At 42.2% G+C, this 19,509-nt stretch overlaps 2 protein-coding genes across 2 annotated transcripts in view; one reads left to right on the forward strand and one right to left on the reverse strand.

Moving 5' to 3' along the window:
- Nucleotides 1-4,650: 4,650 nt before the first annotated feature.
- On the reverse strand, nucleotides 4,651-6,231 carry LOC310788950 (uncharacterized protein). Its single transcript, XM_083650548.1, has 3 exons — nucleotides 6,006-6,231; nucleotides 5,766-5,899; nucleotides 4,651-5,533 (listed from the first exon to the last, which is right to left on the reverse strand). Exons 1-3 carry the CDS (start codon nucleotides 6,157-6,159, stop codon nucleotides 5,036-5,038), a joined length of 786 nt encoding a protein of 261 aa, XP_083506674.1. The 5' UTR covers nucleotides 6,160-6,231; the 3' UTR covers nucleotides 4,651-5,035.
- Nucleotides 6,232-8,450: 2,219 nt separating this feature from the next.
- cfap57 (cilia and flagella associated protein 57) overlaps nucleotides 8,451-19,509 on the forward strand; it is an 18,297-nt gene continuing 7,238 nt past the window's right edge. The window contains exons 1-9 of the mRNA XM_083650700.1: nucleotides 8,451-8,759; nucleotides 9,107-9,324; nucleotides 9,923-10,097; nucleotides 11,162-11,314; nucleotides 11,440-11,576; nucleotides 17,079-17,244; nucleotides 17,871-17,984; nucleotides 18,096-18,311; nucleotides 18,899-19,075. Coding sequence (XP_083506826.1) covers nucleotides 8,466-8,759; nucleotides 9,107-9,324; nucleotides 9,923-10,097; nucleotides 11,162-11,314; nucleotides 11,440-11,576; nucleotides 17,079-17,244; nucleotides 17,871-17,984; nucleotides 18,096-18,311; nucleotides 18,899-19,075 — 1,650 coding nt within the window. The 5' untranslated portion in view covers nucleotides 8,451-8,465. The remainder of the gene's footprint in view (nucleotides 8,760-9,106; nucleotides 9,325-9,922; nucleotides 10,098-11,161; nucleotides 11,315-11,439; nucleotides 11,577-17,078; nucleotides 17,245-17,870; nucleotides 17,985-18,095; nucleotides 18,312-18,898; nucleotides 19,076-19,509) is intronic.

Consider the following 19,509-nt stretch of genomic DNA (forward strand, 5'->3'; position numbering starts at 1 on the left):
GTGAGTAATGTTGTTGGGACAAAAGGCCTGACAGCAGAAGTGTGGAGAGAGTGATGAGCCCCCCTGCCTGCCTGCGAGCTAGCCTGGCCTCGGAGTCTCCTCTTGGGCTTTCCCTTTCAGCCTCTCGCCCCCGAGGGCTCCGAGCCCCAGCGGCTCCAGGGTCCCAGGCCTGGGTCTTTCACTCTCTCTCTATCTCTCTCTCCCTCTCTCTATCTCTCTCTCTCTCTCTCTCTTTTTTTTTAACAATGCTAATCTCTTGCACAAATATTGCACTTGTGATTATTTTATTATTATTATTTTTTTGTCCAAAGATCAGTCTGGTATTTTTCTTGTTTTTAAAGTCAGACAAAAATCGCTGCCTATCGAAGTAAAGGAATTAAGAATATTATTTTCCCTATTAAATTTGGTCAAATCATCTTAGGATGTAATAATAAATAAATAAAAATCAATCAATCAATCAATAAATATGTAATACTTTTCCATAAAGTAGAACCCTGAAAAATCAGCCAAGTCTGAAGGACTTCCACGTAAACTAAACTGAAAACCAATGAAGTTACGTAGTACTCTAGTAGCATTTCTCACTGCTGAAAACACAGAAACTGAACTAAACTAAACTGATAGTGAGAGAGAACAATGTGTGTGTGTGTGTGTGTGTGTGTGTGTGTGTGTGTGTGTGTGTGTGTGTGTGTGTGTGTGTGTGTGTGTGTGTGTGTGTGTGTGTGTGTGTGTGTGTGTGTGTTACAAGTAAACACGTACCTGACCTGCCCAGGTAAATGAAGATTGAGTAGCCTACCATTTATATGGCAGCATGGTTCAGAATAGGGCTGGGCGATATGGACCAAAAAAAGTCATATCTCTATTGTTCAGGCTGAATGGTGATACACTATAATATATATCTCAGTGTTCTAAAACGTTCAGTTGTAAAAGTCAAAGCCACATGGGGCTGGGCGATATGGACAAAATAAAACATCACAATATTTTTCACCAAATTCCTCAATATCATTATTGCACAAATATTATTGTATAGGGATGACTGGTGCTTTCACAAAAATATTTACACAATGAAAGTTTTTGATAAATAATAATCAGTAATGTGGATATAGAGTGGGTAAAGGCAAATAATACAGTAGAACAGTCTGGCAAAGTTCAGAAAATGACATCACTTCACTGTAATCCAGCCTTTAAACCAGGAAAAGACAACACTTATGCCATATCACGATATTATGATATCCAAAATCAAAGACGATATCTAGTCTCATATCTGATATCGATATATTGCCCAGCCCTATATAGTTCAGATAGATAAATGTGTGCTTCAATACATTGCTACAAACACTGAATGATGTGTCCTGTAACCTGGTTGTGTTTGCAGTCAGTCGAGCGCAGTGCGCCCAGGCCAGGAGCCCCTTCAGGTACATTTTTATGGAAAAACTTGTCCAGTGAGTAATCCTCAGCACTGAGAAAATTGAATCATAAAGAACTTTTAAATGATACTTAACCTATCTACAGATGAAATATTGGTGGAAATGGCTCATCTTCCACGCATAGTTCCCATCACTTGGGCCCTTTGCTGGCACCCTGGATTGGAGGAGTGCAACTTTGGCCTGGCTAGTGTTGGGTGGTTTGGTTTCACTTGGGAGACCTGTGGTTAAATCCTGTTTCTGTTCGCTGGTTGGCTGTACGAGGACTAGGATGTGAGGTGACACACAACCAACTTCTCCTGACTCCCCCCCTCCTCCTCTGGTTGCCAGGGTAAAATGTCATGGCGACCATGGGATCGGTTGCATGGCTCAGAGGGACGTCTGGCTGTGATGGGGCGCGTGACATGATACACAACAATCAGACACCATGACAACGCAGCAACAATGCTGTTGATGCAGCCCCTGGACCAAACTGTATGCAGAGTTTGTAGAGAGGGGGACAATAAACCCTATTGGGGAGTGGAGGAAACGCATGAATAGGGAGGTGTTGGGATCAAAGGCTTTCTGTGTCCTGTTATGGACGAAGCTGTATTTTAATATCTGAGCGAATAAGGGGCGAAGTTTATTAGTCCACAGGATTGTTGCTATAGTCTTTCTCGCTGTCTCATTGTCTGTTTTTGTCTCCTCAATCTCCATCTCGTTATCTCTCATGCATACACATTAGGTAGGTTGACTTTTAAAAGCAAAGCATATTTAATTTTCTAAATGTGTTCAGGACATTTAAATGCATGATTATATTGGCATAATATTCATGTCAGGTTCAACAGATTATAGCCTAATTATTTTGAGTTTTCTCTCTGCAGTGCCTACAGGAATCCTTCAAACACACGAGTATGACATAAAAACACAACGTATATACCGTAATTCAATTCCTCATTACTCTGGATTTATCAACACAATGTGATGTGCTGCCTGTTGTACAATTAGTCATTACAGTTAATTACAGGACTAGGGTGTGACGTGACGAGTCACGTATTATTTCTTCTTTACATGCTCTCTCAAAACAAAACAAAATATATCAACGAGATAAATTAGGCTTGATGAAGACAAAACGTAAAAAGAGAGAGTGCACAGAAACAGCAATGTAAATATGTCGCTTTTGTCAAATGTTTGGATACTGAAAAATTTACGGAATTGAAATATTTTCACCCATCAGTAGCCTACAGAGCAGTGAGTAACTCATCTGCTCGACTGCCCCTCATTTCAGATTGACTGGCTGTGCAAAACTCAACCTGGCCTTTGCTGCCACCATGTGGTTTGCACCGGAAAGGCGGTACAAACCCTAACCAAATTTGTTTATCATCTATCATTTGGTTTCATAGGTTAGGTCATCATTGTTTTAGTAAGTCTATAAAGAAAAATACCTGCTTAAAACCACAATACTGTAATACTGTAAAGGGAATAACATAACACATTTCGAGTTTAATGTCTATTTTGTTTTATATCAAATCCTTGCATCAACATGGCAATAGCACAAAAGATTTAAAAAAAAGAACACTATGCAACAAACAAAACAAAAAACAACTAAAAACCAGTGTAGTAAAGTGCACATCGATACTCATAAGATATATATAATATATATATATCTGTTTAGTGCTTTTCATATCCTTTTTGGTCAGGTCAGAAACAGTGTAAATCCTCTGGTTGTCTGTGATTCTACCTGGCTAAATAAAATTCAAATAATCAATATACTTTTGTCTTCTTTATACACATACACAACTGTGTGAAAATCCTCCAAAAATGTATTCATATTTATACCAGTCTATACCTGTCTACAATATTGAAAGTTTTGAAAATGCTTGATTTTAGACATGTTTCCACGTTTAGGAATATGAATGTGGTCATTCAAATGTAACTTTAGAAATAATCACAGACTAAAGAAGGATAGAATAGATAGATAAAGTTGATCTGTTAGTCTGGAAATTTGCAAGCATCAAATAATCATGATCAAAGCATACAATAAAAGCTCATATGAACAGCTGCTAACATAAATGGTGACATCGAAGGCCGCAGTGCTGCACAAATGTGACTGTGCGGATAGCCATTTCCTTCAATCACAGCATATCACATCCACACCTAACCGCTTTCAACTTGATGCAATGCAAGGATGCTAATCCATCTCTAAGATCTAAATCACAATGAAGGGAGGGAGTGAGCATTCTAGATGTGTTATTGTTGAAATCATGTGCCTGACGGCCAATGTCTGGTTCTCTGCATAAACAGCCATCAGGGTATTGTGATTATAAAGAGGGTAATTAACCGCCATGTACAGGGCAATTTTCATCTACTTGTCCTGGACGTCTGTGTCTCAGTGTAGCTGATGGCCCATAATAGGTTCTCTGCAAAAACAGCCATCAAGGTATTGTGATTCTAAAGAGGGCAAAGAGGGCAATTTTCATCTTTTTTTGTCCTGGACGTCTGTGTCTCAATGTCGTTGACGGCCAATGACTGGTTCTCTGCGAAAACAGCCATCGGGGTATTGTGATTATAAAGAGGATAATTAACCACCATGTACAGGGCAATTCTAATCTTTTTGTCCTGGACATCTGTGTCTCAATGGCTGATCACCGATACGTTGTGCACAAAAACAGCCACCACCAGGGTATTGTGACACAAAGAGGATAATTAACACGAAACATCACAATACACCTGCTCTGCATTCTCTATCAGTGAGAAAACTTTCTACCGCTTAAATCAGGTGTGATAAACTCATTTTTGTCCATGGACCACATAACACACCCAAAATATTATCTAATCATATCAAATCTGTCTGTACATGTATGTGCACTACAATTTACAGCAGTTATGTCATTGTCTTTGGTGTGTGATTATTTTCAAAGTCACATTTGAAAGACCAGATTCAAATCACACATTTTCAAAGCTTTCAATATTATGTGAAATTAAATGTGAAATGTTTCTCTATCAAGGGAAATGGCAATAACAGCTAGTAATGAAAACAGAAAATAAATAGCTGCTTAATATTGTGACTTGCTCCAAGTCCTGAGCTTGGCTTTCACATTTCCACAGATTGGACTCTGGTTTGGTTTCATAGGTTAGGTCATCATTGTTTTAGGCGGTAAGTCTAAAGAAATATACCTGCCTAAACCACAATACTCTTAACACTGTAAAGGGAATAACATAACACATTTCGAGTTTAATGTCTATTTTTTTAATACCAAATCCTTGCATCAACATGGCAATAGCACAAAAGATAAAAAAGAACACTATGCAACAAAGAAAACAACTAAAAACCAGTGTAGTAAAGTGCACATCGATACTGTATGCAGCACAGGTTAAAAAAAGAAAAGATTGTGCACTATAGACAAAAAAAGAGGTCAAACTTGGAACAAGCATTGCACATCGATGTATATGCAGCAGAGTTTTAAAAAACACACGCACTATGTACATCTGCATCGCAGGTAGACCCTGCAAAACCGTTGAATAAAAGGTGCAATTAAACAACAAGCAGCACAGGGGGAAAATGTATATATATATAGAGAGAGTGTGCCCCAACACTGAGGTCGGTTGAGGTAGTGTGCATTAGATATTGTCCATTAGCCCTGTGGCTGCAGGGCACGGCGTGAGGGCTGCCATGCAGGCATCTGCTGGGCACCTACGGGCATCTGCTGGTGCTGCATCTGCTGTTGAACTGCAGGCTGCTCGCGTGGGATCTGATGGGCAACCGCAGGCTGCTGGGGCTCCCTGAGCTGCTGGAACATCTCAAGAAGAAAGGCCCGGTCCTCTGCACGGTGCCGTTGATAGATCTGCTCTTGCAGTGCCCTCTGCTGCTCAAACTCTCGCGCCCTCTGCTGCAGCTCGCGTGGCATCTGGTGGGCAACTGCAGGCTGCTCGCGTGGCATCTGATGGGCAACCGCAGGCTGCTCGCGTGGCATCTGATGGGCAACCGCAGGCTGCTGGGGCTCCCTGAGCTGCCGGAACATCTCAAGAAGGAAGGCCTGGTCCTCGCGGTCCTCTGCGCGGTGCCGTTGATGGATCTGCTGTTGCAGTGCCCTCTGCTGCAGCTCAAACTCTCGCTGCTGCTTGCACCGTTGCTGTTGATGACAAGATTTGTTTTGACAGAATGTTAAAATACATAATGATGAAGCCCATGTGCCAGTAAGGCCACAACCAAGCATTTCACACAGACAGACACCACAACAGACACACAATCATTCTCTTAATTGTCCTATTTTGGGATGGAAAATGTTGACCCAAGGTCACTGGTTTCCATCATGATAAACAACATCAACACGTTTACCATAAATATACAAAGAAACACACTACCTCTGTTTGCTCGCACCAGTCCTTCTCCATCTTCTGGAAGACATCTACCAGCTCTCCCAAGATCTTTTCTGAGCGTGTGGGCTCCTTTCTCCGCCTCTTGGGTGCCGGTGTGCTACACGCCGACTCTCTCAGCTCTAACAACAACAACAACAACAAGCTAGCATTGTTAGCCAGCTAGCTTCTTAGCAGTTTACCCATTTGTGGTAATGTTAGGCCACACGAATAGACGTTCTATCTTACCTGCAAGGCCACACAACAGCGATGTTTCGTTCACCGCCACGGCCGCGCTGGTTGAGGTTCCAAATTGCTCCTCAGTTTCGCCGCCTGGGACTATTTCAGCCTCGGCTCTTAGCAGTTCCCGGATCTCGTTGTCTCTCCAGTTCGCTACAGCCATTGTATCCGCGTGTATCGTCGTGCGTGAGGGAAAGTAAAAAAAAAAACGAGTTGATCTGTTCTTGCAAAAAGCTCAAATGAGTACCAAATGCATCTCGATTTGTTTTTCCTGGTTCACACCGCGGTCGCATTGTAGTACGTCATCAACATGGCACGCCTACTCACTCAGGGGATTGGCTACTCGCCAGACTCTAGAGGGGAGGGGCAAGAGTTCCGACATCTCCATTCACTCCAATGGACCAGTTTTTTTTTCCAGGAAGTAGAAAGTGGAACTCTTGAGTAAAAAAAAAAGCAGCACTGTCGAGTTGCAGCAAAATAGACAGTTTGTGTTGTACTTTGAAAGGGTGTTTCATCCCTTGAATCAAATTGTACCTTATCAGTTTATTTTAGCATGCAAAAGTAGCGCGAGACCCATTCCTGGCTGTTCATTGGCTAATGAGTCTCGCATTTTGGTCCTCCGCTGACGCCAATCTCTACTAGGGAGGGGGACCACTCCGCCCCTGTGTGTACCTCGCACCCTTTTAGCTCCGGATAGGAGGAGGGTCGCGGGAGCGCGCATAGCTCACCAAAACGTGTCCATATCATGGATGTATTAAAATAACATATACCATCGATACACCGCCATCCGGATGCCCTCTAGATAACTCCTGAATTCCAAGGCATGTCTGATAAGAACCGAAGAACAATTGGGAGCATGAGATTTCTTGGCAACACTCGCCCTATGCGGCCTCTGATTGGCTGTCATGGTTCTGTGCCGTTGTCCCATTGGCGCAAGGAGGCGTTTTCAGGCCAAAATGGCAGCAGCGCTGTTGCAACAAAAAAAAAAGCACCAAGCATAAGTCATCCTTCGTTTCTTGCCTTCAACGCTCTTTGCATGGAGTCTTGGCTTCATGTAGCCTTGGCAACCATACATACACTCGAGAATAACGTTACGCTTCCTGTCTGCAGTCCCTTTATTAATTGTATTATTTTGTTTGTCGGCAAACTTGACGGGCTACATCGGACAGTCACATCAACAAACCAGGTTTGTCGTCTTCTGTTCTCTGACCTTGCTTTACCATAAACGAATTATTGTTGTATTGTTTGTGTTCTGTTACTGACCTCACCCCCCCCCCCCCCCCACACACACACACACACACACACACATTCAGCGAGGTGTGCTCTGACAGAGGACTGCAGCAGACATGGCAATAATTCTCCAGTCCTGCTTCAGCTTCGGTCTGCGGACAGGTGTGACAAACAATCTGTGTTTCTGCGACGACCAGACTGTCGTCTTCCCCTGTGGAAACAACTGCGTCCGATATAACATCGACCAGGGATGTCAGAAGTTCATTCCAGGTAACATAGGCTACAGATAGGCTACAGGCTGAATTCAATTTCGTATTCCTTGTTTGTAATCTGATTACTGAGTCTCAATGCATTTGAAATTATTCTTGAATCATTGTTCACTTGTATGCCTGTTATAGTTGGCGGCTAGCTGTAGACTAGCTAGCTAGACAACAGATTTTTGGATGGAATGTGTGTACACGTGTTTTCTTTTCTTCACACAGACAACACAAATACACATCAATGTTGGGCTGGGCAAGTTACTAAGGAAGTGTGATTAGTTACTTATTACTGATTGAAAAGTAATACAATTACTTTACTTATTACTTCATATCAAAAGTATTTAGTTACATTACTCGAATTTACTTTACTATATTACTTTAGCCCCCCTCCCCCCTCCGTAAAAGTGATGTAGCCTACAACCTGTTTAGCCATCTCCTTTTAGAACTGAATCCACTTTATGCGAACAATAATTAACCATACAGGAGTCAACAATCAGCCAAACTGCATACTTTCTATTTATTTGCCTACATGACAAAAACAAAAACAAAACTTCAAGTTAGTAACTGTAATATAATTACTTTTTGGAAATTATAATCCCTTACATAGTTACTGGGGAAAACTAAGTTACTGTAACTAAGTTACTGCCCAACATGGCACACCACATACACAAGCATGCGCAGGCACGCAACACACACACACACACACACACACACACACACACACACACACACACACACACACACACACACACACATATACACCACACATGTCCACTCAAACACACCATACACAAGCCCGCACACACACACACACACTGCTCCAATGCCACAAATGCGATCACATGGAATGAAACTGAAGACAACCACCCCAGTGTGCTGCAGGCCTTATGTCTCTGAGGTTCCTTTTGTTTTGAAACACGTTGGCTCTTAACCTCTGTTTTGTGATGTTGTCCCACCAGGCACAGAGAGAAGCCAGGGCATGCATGCTCTGGCCATCAGTGCCAACCGGCGCTACCTGGCGGTGTCAGAGGGTGGCGAGAAGGCCACCATCACCGTGTACGACCTGCAGCACGAGCAGGGCAGAAAGAGAAAGGTTCTGAGCGTAGCAGACGGTCACATACAGGAGTTTGTGTGCATGGCTTTTTCCCCTGATTCCAAGTACCTGGTGGGCCAAGCGGGTGGCCCAGAGTGGACGCTGGTCTTCTGGCTTTGGGAGAAACAAAGAGTCATGGCAACGGTCAAGACTAGCACCTCAAACAATCGTGTAACCCAGGTAAGAGACACTTGCGTCTCATCAATGCAGACACAGGCCCTGCACACACACACACACACACACACACACATGTATGCACACGCACACACACACACACACACACACACACACACACACACGCATCCCTCCTCCTCTTAAGACACACAACATTGTCCCCAAAAAAAATCAACATGACTATTTTGTCAATACACATAACTTTCCATGAGAATGCCATTTACTGAAAAATAGAATATAACATCGATCTCAATACTGCACAATACTGAATCAATCTATCTGTGACTGTTTATTATTTTGCACGTGAAATGCACTGTGAACACTATTATAGCATTTTCCTGCTGTCATATCAGGTGAGCTTCAACCCTCACAACAACACTCAGGTGTGTGTGAGCGGCAGCGGCGTGTTCAAGCTGTTCAGATACTCAGAGGGCACGCTGAAGCAGAGCAGCTCCGCCAAGGTGGAGTCCGTCAACCTCATGTGCCACGCCTGGATGAGCGAGGAGCGGGCCATCGCCGGGACGGACACGGGCAGGCTACTGCTGTTTGAGTCTGGGGGACTTTGTGTTCAGCAAGACAATCTTTAGAAATGAGAAACACTTTTATGATTTTTGAAGCATTTTTTGAAAATCACGTAAAAAACGCATTTACGCTTCGAAAAGTCCTTCTCATTTGTGAAGATTATCCTGCTGAACACAGACTTCGCTGTTTCATAAACTTTTGTTTATTTTATTTTTATTTAAAGAATTTAACCAAAATCCCCATACAAAAATCCCATTGACTTTTACACATAAGAGCCAGAAGGGCTAACATCCAGGTCTTCCGGACTCATTCCGGCGGGCCTCTATTGGCAAGGACCTCACGATACATAATATCACGATACTGTACATGGGTCACGATACGATTGTATCACGATACATTGCGATATGATACATATTGCGATATATTGCAATACTCCACATAATTTACAGAACATTTAAAAATACAGCTGAAAATACAACTTGCTGTGTAACATCCAGGTAGTGTAATAATAAGTACATTACTATACATCACACAAGGTTAGCTCACTGGTTACTACAAGAGTTGTCAGCAACCAATACAGCTAACCTTGTGTCGTGGGAACGATCAATAGGGTTGTAAGGCATCTCTGACATCTCCTTTTTGTACAGACATATAGAGAGGAGGAAGAGAGAGGAGGCCGACGTGGAGGAGGGTCCCATCACACCTCGCGTCACAGCCATCCTCTCCTACTCCAGGGGCTTCATCTGCTCCAACGGCCCCAGCTGCATCTGTCTGTATGAGAAGACTGAGGACCACAGCTACAGAAAGACCAGGGAGATACGTGTGAGTGTTTCTTCTTAATGGGGACAAACTGAAACAGCGCCATTGTCAGTGTTGGGAAAGTTACTTTCAAAATTTAATATACTACATATTACTAGTTACTTTTGAAAGTAATACGTTACTTTACAATATTACTGTCTGTGTAGAGTAACTCGTTAGTTATTACACTACTTTTGCATTACTTTCACCAAAATAACAGCAGTAGCAGAATGACATCGCCGCCCCGGAATCTGTCAGAGTAAATACTCTGGCAAACCATCCCGAAAAATAATTTCAACCGTCTTGAAGTCAGTGTAAACAATCCAAAATTCCAAATGTTATCCTTTTCCTTTGTTATTGTCATCTGTAGTGGTTATTTGCATAAAAACACGCAGTTTGATTAGGACATGATTCTATCTTTATTTAAATATTTGCTTTGATTTAAAAAAAAAAAAACTAAATTTGTAACTTGAGTTACTTGACAATGTAACTGGTATAATATTACTGAAATCTTATAAGTAATAGGTTATATTACTGAGTTACTGCTAAAAGTAATATATTACATGTACTATGTTACTTTTGTAATGAGTTACCCCCAACACTGGCCATTGTACTGTGAGCTCTGTGTGTGTGTGTGTGTGTGTGTGTGTGTGTGTGTGTGTGTGTGTGTGTGTGTGTGTGTGTGTGTGTGTGTGTGTGTGTGTGTCTGTGTGTTCATTTACGCATGTGTGCATTTTAGGGTTGGATGGACAATTGCTTATCCCACCATACGATTCAATACGAGATATGGGCTTCACAATTTCGATAAGAACACGATACGATGTAATCAATATTCACATAACATTTGACTGCTGAATTACATTTATTTCTTAGCCATAAATATTTCCAGCCATGGTGGCTTGCTAGTGCCATGCAATGTAAGTCATTAGTGCAAATAACAGAACTTTGATGGAGAGCGTGCGAAATTGTGATGGTCTCATTAGTGATTACTACAGCAGAATAAAATGCATCTCCGATCACAATTTATTTTTCTGCACCACGATATGAATTGTCACATTTCCCATCTCTAATGAATGGGTTTGTGTCAGATCCCCGCAGACCCACGCAACAACGAGCTGCTCCAGGCTGAACAGCAGGAGATTGCCACCATGTGCATCAGTCCATCAGAGGAGACCCTGGCCGTCAGCACAGACCGAGGACAGCTCTACAGCCTCATGCTGGCCTCCACTGAGATGAACAAGGTAGCATCCTAGCAGCCTTCTGTCCTCTCATCTGCCATCAGTCAACTTGAGCCTGACATTTGACTTTAGTTGAGACTCCTCGGTTGTTACTCAGATGTGCACTATGTAATACTGTCCGCTAGGGGGAGCAAGCACAGTTTGAGTTCCTGTCCCACTCCTTCCACTCCAAGGCCATCACTGGCTTGTCCGTCTGCATTCGCAAGCCCCTGGTGGCCACCTGCTCTCTGGATCATTCTGTCCGCATCTGGAACTATAAAACAAAGTAAGAGCCAAAATCCAGTTTGCTATTCCGTGTATGTGGTGTGTGGTGTGATATATCTTCTTCATTTTCTCTCCCAAATCCTAGGCATTATCACACCCCCCCCCCCCTCACTTCCATCCTGACTGACTTACAGTCATACAGATGCAATCAAATACAGTGCAATGGAGTAGATTGTGGCTCAGAGCATCAGGTTACAGAACTGGGCTGAGGTGCAACAACATGCCAAAGTGTCTGTGTTCAATATTATGCACACAAAAACCAAAGTATGCCACTGTTCTGGACATGCCACTGTTCTGGACATGCCACTGTTCTGGACATGCCACTGTTCTGGACATGCCACTGTTCTGGACATGCCACTGTTCTGGACATGCTACTGTTCTGGACATGCTACTGTGTATGTTCTTTTTTTTTACAACTTTGTTTATTAGTTTTTCTTAAAAAAATAAAGACATCACAAAAAAATACAATACAGAACACACAGTATAATACAAATAATACAAATAATAAAAAATAAAATAAAAAACAAAATGGTGGTGATACACAAGAAAGGTTACATACATGATATCGGATGCAAGTTATATGGAGATGACGGAAGACACAGTCTCATACATTGTATTTGCCCAACAGATTGACAATGGGTTGCCAGATTTTCTGAAATACCCCTTCTCGGTTTGAGATAGTAAATCGGATTTTCTCTAAATGCAACACATTTCCTATTTCCTTAAGCCACATATCAAATGTAGGACAAAACTCAGATTTCCAGGACTGTAGCAGCAGTTTTCTGGCTAGCAGAGTGGATAGAGAGATGGCCTGGGCCTCATATCTATCTCTCACCCTGCCCGGCTCAACTACACCAAACAGTGCAGTTAAAGGATCGGGAGGAAACTCCTTATCAAAAGCTTTAGAGAGAAAATCAAATAAATTGCCCCAAAAAGTTTGTAACTTATGGCATTGTATAAATAAATGAGATAGAGTTCCCTCATCTTTCAAGCATTTCACACAGAGGGGTGAGGAATCTTTGAAAATCCTATGCAGCCTAGAGGGAGAAAAGTGCAATCTGTGCACTACTTTGAATTGTATCAAAGCGTGCCTAACATTTATAGAACTACTGTGGATATTGTCAATACAGGCTTCCCACATCTCATCCGTCATTTCAGTGCCCAATTCTCTCTGCCAGCCCTCCTTAAACCAATTTGATGATGGACTGTTTACATTCTGAAAGCTGCCATAGAAACGAGACACTGCGCCTTTAATAAAAGGTTTAATGGACAAAAAACTATCCAAAGCAGCATGGTTAGGTTTCTGTTGATATTGGGGGACATGAGCCCTTAAGAAGTGACGCAATTGTAAAAAACGGAACATATGTGATGATGGGAGTTGAAAAGCCTGCTGCAATTGTTGAAAAGAAACTAAATAATTATCAATGTATAAGTCTCTCAGAGAGACAATGCCTTTCTCCCTCCAGGCTGTAAAGACCGGATCCTCCAGACCTGGTTTAAATACATGGTTAGAGCATATAGGGGTGTCCAAGTACATTTTAGGGGCCTTCAGCGTCACTAACACCTGAGACCAAACCTTCAAGGAGTTATGTATGATGGGATTTTTCCCGTACACGGCACCTTTAATCCTCATTGGACTATTAAGAAGTGCTGGGAGACATGAGCCCTTACAAGAGAGATGTTCAATCTGTAGCCAGCCAGGCATCTTTCTTAGGTTACAACCAGGAAGGCAACTACGCCAAAAAGAAAACATATTTAAATGAGCAGCCAAATAATAAAATCTAAATTGTGGAAGACCAAAACCGCCCTCACTCCTATCCTTACACAAATGCTTTTTGGAGATTCTGGGCGTCTTACCAAACCAAATAAAAGATGAAACAACAGAGTCTAGCTTCTTAAAGCATGATTGAGGGATGCTCACTGGAAGTGTCTGGAAGATGTATAAGAACCTAGGCAACGTTACCATTTTTATAGCATTAATACGGCCCACCATTGAAATAGGCAAGGTCTTCCAGAACTCTATGTTTCTCTCCAGTTGTTTCATTTTCTCATCCCAATTATGCTTCAATAGCTGGCTCAGTTTTCTTGTTACTATAACACCCAAACTAGTGAATTTATCTAAGACAATCCTGAAGGGGGTAGTCTTCAGGAATGCCTTATCTACCAATTGTGACAAAGGCATTAGGTCACTCTTTGTCCAATTTATCCTATAGCCCGAGAATGAGCCAAATATGTTTATTAGCTCCAGCAAGGGGGCAATAGAAGCTTTGGGGTCAGAAATGAATAAAATAACATCGTCGGCGTAGGCCGAGACCTTATGAGAGGTACCCTGACATGTTATTGGGTGTATTTCAGGACTTAACCGTATACGTGAGGCCAGGGGTTCTAGCGCTAAAGCAAAAATAAACGGCGAAATCGGATCCCCTTGGCGTGTCCCTCTATATAGCCGAAAGGAATTAGAGATGTTTTGATTGGTAATCACGGAGGCTGTGGGCTCTTTGTAGATTATCTTTATCCACTTACAAAAAGAGTCCCCGAAACCAAATTTAGCTAGAACGGACATCATATAGGGCCATTCCATTTGATCAAAAGCCTTTTCGGCATCAAGAGAGATCACAACGGAATCTTCTGTACTACGGGCGGGACTATACATAATATTGAAAAGTCTTCTCATGTTAAAGTATATATGTCGATTGGGAATAAACCCAGTCTGATCTGAGTGTATAATTTTAGCAATGTGACCTTTGAGACGATTTGAAAGTATTTTACTCAATAGTTTTGTTTCAACTGGAAGGAGAGAGATAGGTCTATATGAGGAGACTAATGTAGGATCGCGATCCTTTTTAAGTATTACAGAAATTTTGCCATGGTAAAGTGAACTTGGTAAAGTGCCCACATCTCTAGAGTGATTTAACATACGAAGAATAAGGGGACCCAATAACGTACTATATGTTTTATAGAATTCCGCCCCGAAGCCATCAGGGCCAGGGGCCTTATTGTTTGGAAACTGCTGTATCGCCATCTTAACCTCTTCCAATGTAAAATCTGCTTCCAACTCTTCTATTGCCCCCTCATCTAATTTGGTCAGTTCACTTTCTTCTAAGAACTGGTCTATTGTAGTCTGACTGGCAGAGCTTTTGGAGCTGTAAAGTTCAGCATAGAAGTCTTCAAAACATTTATTTATTTCCCGAGGGTCGGTAACCAACTCTCCACCTTTATTCTTAACTGTAAGTATGGCTTGTGAGGCCTGTGATTGTCTCAATAGTCTGGCTAATAGTTTATGTGGTTTATCACCTACTTCAAATACCTTTTGTTTACAGTTGACCAATTGAAAGCATACTTGTTTTGTTAATAAAGAATTATAGTCATATTTTAATTTTGTAATTTTACCCAGTAGTTCCATGGTGGGAGAGGATTGGTATGTTTGTTCAAGCCGATTTAAGTTAGCTACTATATCCTTGAGGGCCTTTGTCTCTAATTTGCGCTTAGCAGCCGTGTAGGATATTATATGCCCTCTCATAACTGCCTTCATACTTTCCCACAGAATTGAATCGTCCACGTCACCTCTATCATTAGATGTCAGGAAGAACAATATATGTTCCTCCATCTGCTTATAAAAAGCCTCATCTTTCAGCAGCGCTGGATCAAAGCGCCAGTTCTTTTGTCCTCTATTATGTAAGTTAGCAAATTTCAAGTCTAAAGAAACTGGACAATGGTCTGAAATTAAGATAGGATGATAGGTAGCGCCAGTCGCTGCTGAGATGAGTTTAGAGTCAAGAAGGAAATAGTCGATACGAGAGTATGACATATGTACCGGAGAAAAAAAAGAATACTCTCTACCCTCGGGAGATAGTAGTCTCCAAATATCCACAATGTTCTGATTTTTCAATATAGTATTTAAGAACTGCCCGGATTTTGACTGTTGTAATATGACTGAAGAGGTCCTATCCGAGATAGTATCAAGAACACAGTTCATGTCACCAGCAATTATGACATTTGTATGGTCCAAATCCGGGATGAAGTTAAATACTTTTTGAAAGAACTCTGGGCAGTCAAAATTAGGACCATAAATGTTCACCAGAGTAACAGGTGTAGAGCTAAGATGACCTGCCACAATTAAAAATCTGCCATCAGGGTCTACTATTGTTGTCTCTTGAATAAAAGAGATATTTCTCCTGAATAGTATTGCTACTCCCCTAGCTTTAGTTCCAAAATTAGCCTGGTATGCCTGACCCAACCAAGTAGCACGGAGCACTGACTGAACATTACGTTTAGCATGTGTCTCTTGAAGCAGAATGATGTCCGGCTGTAATGACTTAAGATGTGCAAGGACTTTTGCCTTTTTCACAGGGTTTCCCAGGCCCTTTACATTCCAACTAACCAGTCTTAAAGTGCCATTCGGTAAATTACCTCTGGCCTTATGTGTCATAGAATAAGCTGTTTGATGTTAACTTATCCGCATAACCTATAACTATATGTGCACCACCCACATAAAACATAAATACATTAAATAAAAACTCCCACCCACCCACCCCCAACAAAAACGAGAGGCCTCCCCAATTGAGACCTTTCTCTAACATTCCCAAAAACATCAGGGACGCGGACATCGTTCCCACTCCTCCCTGGCTCCACTCCAACATAAATGTATTATATATATTTATATTTACCCCCCCCCCCTCCTCCAAAAATAATAAGTAGGGAAGATATATAAAGAGAATTTAGCCTCCAGGTAACGGAAAAATATCAAATATAGCTTTAGTATCTAATTTTAATATATATAAAAGTAAAAAAAAACCGAATCCTTCTTTATGGCCCTATGATAGTGCCAACAGGCTCACACAAGCTAGGCAAAACAATATACAGAGGACTTGTAACTCACAGAGATACTATAAAGATGGTCCTCAGTTCCTCAGTCTCTGAAATATACTCATTATAGAAACAGTATAAGGCAAAAACCTTGCTTTAATATAATGCTTAATTTTCCCACCTTCTGGAGACACCGTGAACGCAGCAAACAACGCCAAGGACAGAGAAGCACAGAGAGACAAACAGAGAGACAAACAAACAAAAAACAAAAGCAAAGAAATCCATCTTCAATCCAATGTGCTGAGAGTTCCCACATAATGAAGACACATTGCACGCAGCAAGCAGCGCCGGAGGGGGAAAAAACAAAACAAAGCAGAACAGAACAAAACAAAAAAGTCCTTCAGACTAATATTGAAAGTTCCCACATTCTAGGAACACCCAAACGCACCACCGGTTGCAGTCTGGTGATAGAAGATGTCAGAGGGGATTACTCTGGCGTCTGGCCTGAGGACTCGGTGTGATGCTTGATGAAACGATCCGCCTCGTCCGGCTTATCGAAGATCCGTGTCTCTCCATCCACTGTAACCCGAAAGCGCGCTGGGTGTAGAAATCCATAACGAAGGTTGGCCGCTCTGCATCTCTTCCGGACCCCGGCTACTGTGTATGTTCATTGGTGTTCCCTGTGACGTGTCACTAGAGCGTTGGAGCTTTCCAAGCAGTTGGAGGAGGTGGCGTACAGTGTGGCGCTGCACCCCACCGGCCTCTTCATCCTGGTGGGCTTTTCCGACAAGCTCAGGCTGCTCAACCTGCTTATCGACGACATCTGCCCTGTCAAGGAGTTCACTGTGCGCTCCTGCAGAGAGGTGGGTGTGTGTGTGTGCTTGTGCGTGTGTGTGTGTGTGTGCGTGTGTGCGTGCGTGCGTGCATGCATGTGTGTGTGTGGGTAAGTGGGTGGGTGGGTTGTGTGTGTGTGTGTGTGTGTTGTAGTGCTGCAATGATTAATCGATCGACAGAAATTCAACAACTATTTTGATCATCGATTCATCTTTTTTTTAAGGTCAAAATTCTCTGGTCTCAGCTTGTTAAATATGAATATTCTTCTGTTTCGGTCCTCCTCTATGATCGTGAACTGAATATCTTTGGCTTGTGGACAAAACAAGACATTTGACAATGTCATCGTGGGCTTTGGGAAAACCATTTTCACCATTTTCGGACATTTTATAGAAGGGATCGATTAATCGAGAGAATAATCGTCAGATTAATCGATATAGAAAATAATCGTCAGTTGCAGCCCTGGTGTGTTGGTGGTTTTGTTCCTTACTCCTTCATTCTAGCCTGATATCAACCTGAATTCCAGAGAGAGTACTTCATAATAAAGTTCAGCCCAATGATGCACTTTAGCACTCTCTCTCTCTCTCTCTCTCTCTCTCTCTCTCTCTCTCCCTCTCTCTCTCTCTCTCCCTCTCTCTCTCTCTCTCTCCCCCTACAGTGTGCCTTTAGCCATGGTGGCCACATGTTTGCTGCCGTCAATGGAAACGTCATTCACATCTACTCCTTCACCACTTTCGAGAACCTTCTGAATCTGAAGGGCCACAACGGAAAGGTGAGCCAGGTCTGAGGGTGAGTCACACAGTGTGGGGCCAATGGCCAATGGCCTAAATGCTGTTCTCTCTCTCTCTCTCTCTCTCTCTCTCTCTCTCTCTTCTCGTGGCAGGTGCGGGCCATCGAATGGAGCGCGGACGACAGCCGGCTGGTGTCGTGCGGGATGGACGGCGCCGTGTACGAGTGGAACACGCAGAGCAGCAAGCGCGAGTCGGAGAGCGTCCTCAAGTCCTGCAGCTACACGGGCGTGGCCTTCTCTTCTTCAGACTGCAGGAGCATCTTCGCTGTGGGGACAGACCGCAGCCTGAAGGAAATCCAAGACTGCCAGGTCACGAGAGAGGACACACTATTATCTGTCCCTTTCGTTTGCATTTGCATTAAATAAGACTTCACCAAATTAATATGATTGTAATGGCTGTGTGACAATATTCCTGTGACTATATAATGTTCATGTAGGAGGGAAATGTATTTATTTATTTATTTATTTATTTATTTATTTATTTATTTAATTTTTACTGGCATTTGTCAAATCATACGGTATTGCTTCTTTGAAAGAGCTTCTAATAAGTTAATGCTATCAAGCAGTATTTAGTTCCAGCCACTAGGCGGAGTGTAAGATAATGGTGCTTTGGAATGCACTCTAGTTCCAAGCAGTAAACCATATTGAGATGCAACATACGGTAACAGACACAATTGATTGACACCTCAGATGCCATATAACCTTCTTTTTTAATTAATTATGAATCTGTGCATGATTATCAATATCTTTTTTATTTTGTGAATCTTGATTACTAAACTTTTTTTGTGTGTCCCCGCCAAAAAATTTTTTTGAAGGCAAGCCTAAATTCAGCTGAGTTGCTGTCTCTTTGGGTGTGTATTCGATTGACTGTGTGCCCTGGCCATCATGTTCCACAGATCCTGAGGGAGGTTCCTGGTGATGACGATGAGGCCCACACCACTATTGCCACGTCCCGCCACGGCAGGGTCATCTTCACTGGGACCTCCAGTGGCACCATCAGGGCAACAAAATACCCCTTACCCATCCAAAAGGACTGGATGGAGTACCAGGCCCACTGTGGCCCTGTCACCAAGGTGCGTCAGACTCAGAACGTCACAAAAAAAGAAACTGTGATCATCTCTTCTGTTACAGTTTACACTGCAATGGTTCTGAACTGTATTTCAAAGTCACAATGAAACAGCATTTTGAGAGGATCTTGCTCCGTTAATGTGATGTATTTCCTGATGAAACAGGATATTGGGGCAGTACATAACATGGGGATTGATTATTCAAATGCATAAACCAATGGCATATCTGATTAAAATGTCAAATACGTGTATAGTATGATCATTAGAAAGAGCTAAATTCATTGATCCAATCATATCTGATCAATATTTGATCAATGAATTTAGCTCATACATACCCCTATAAGTCCTGTTTGATTTGATCAAGGATACACAAATATCAGATACATTATAACTCTACGTATATCTGTAACTCCTCTTTCACCTCACCCATTAGGTTTCTC

Source organism: Poromitra crassiceps (assembly GCF_964638095.1).
Source record: "Poromitra crassiceps genome assembly, chromosome: 14".
In the NCBI taxonomy this organism is placed as follows: domain Eukaryota; kingdom Metazoa; phylum Chordata; class Actinopteri; order Beryciformes; family Melamphaidae; genus Poromitra; species Poromitra crassiceps.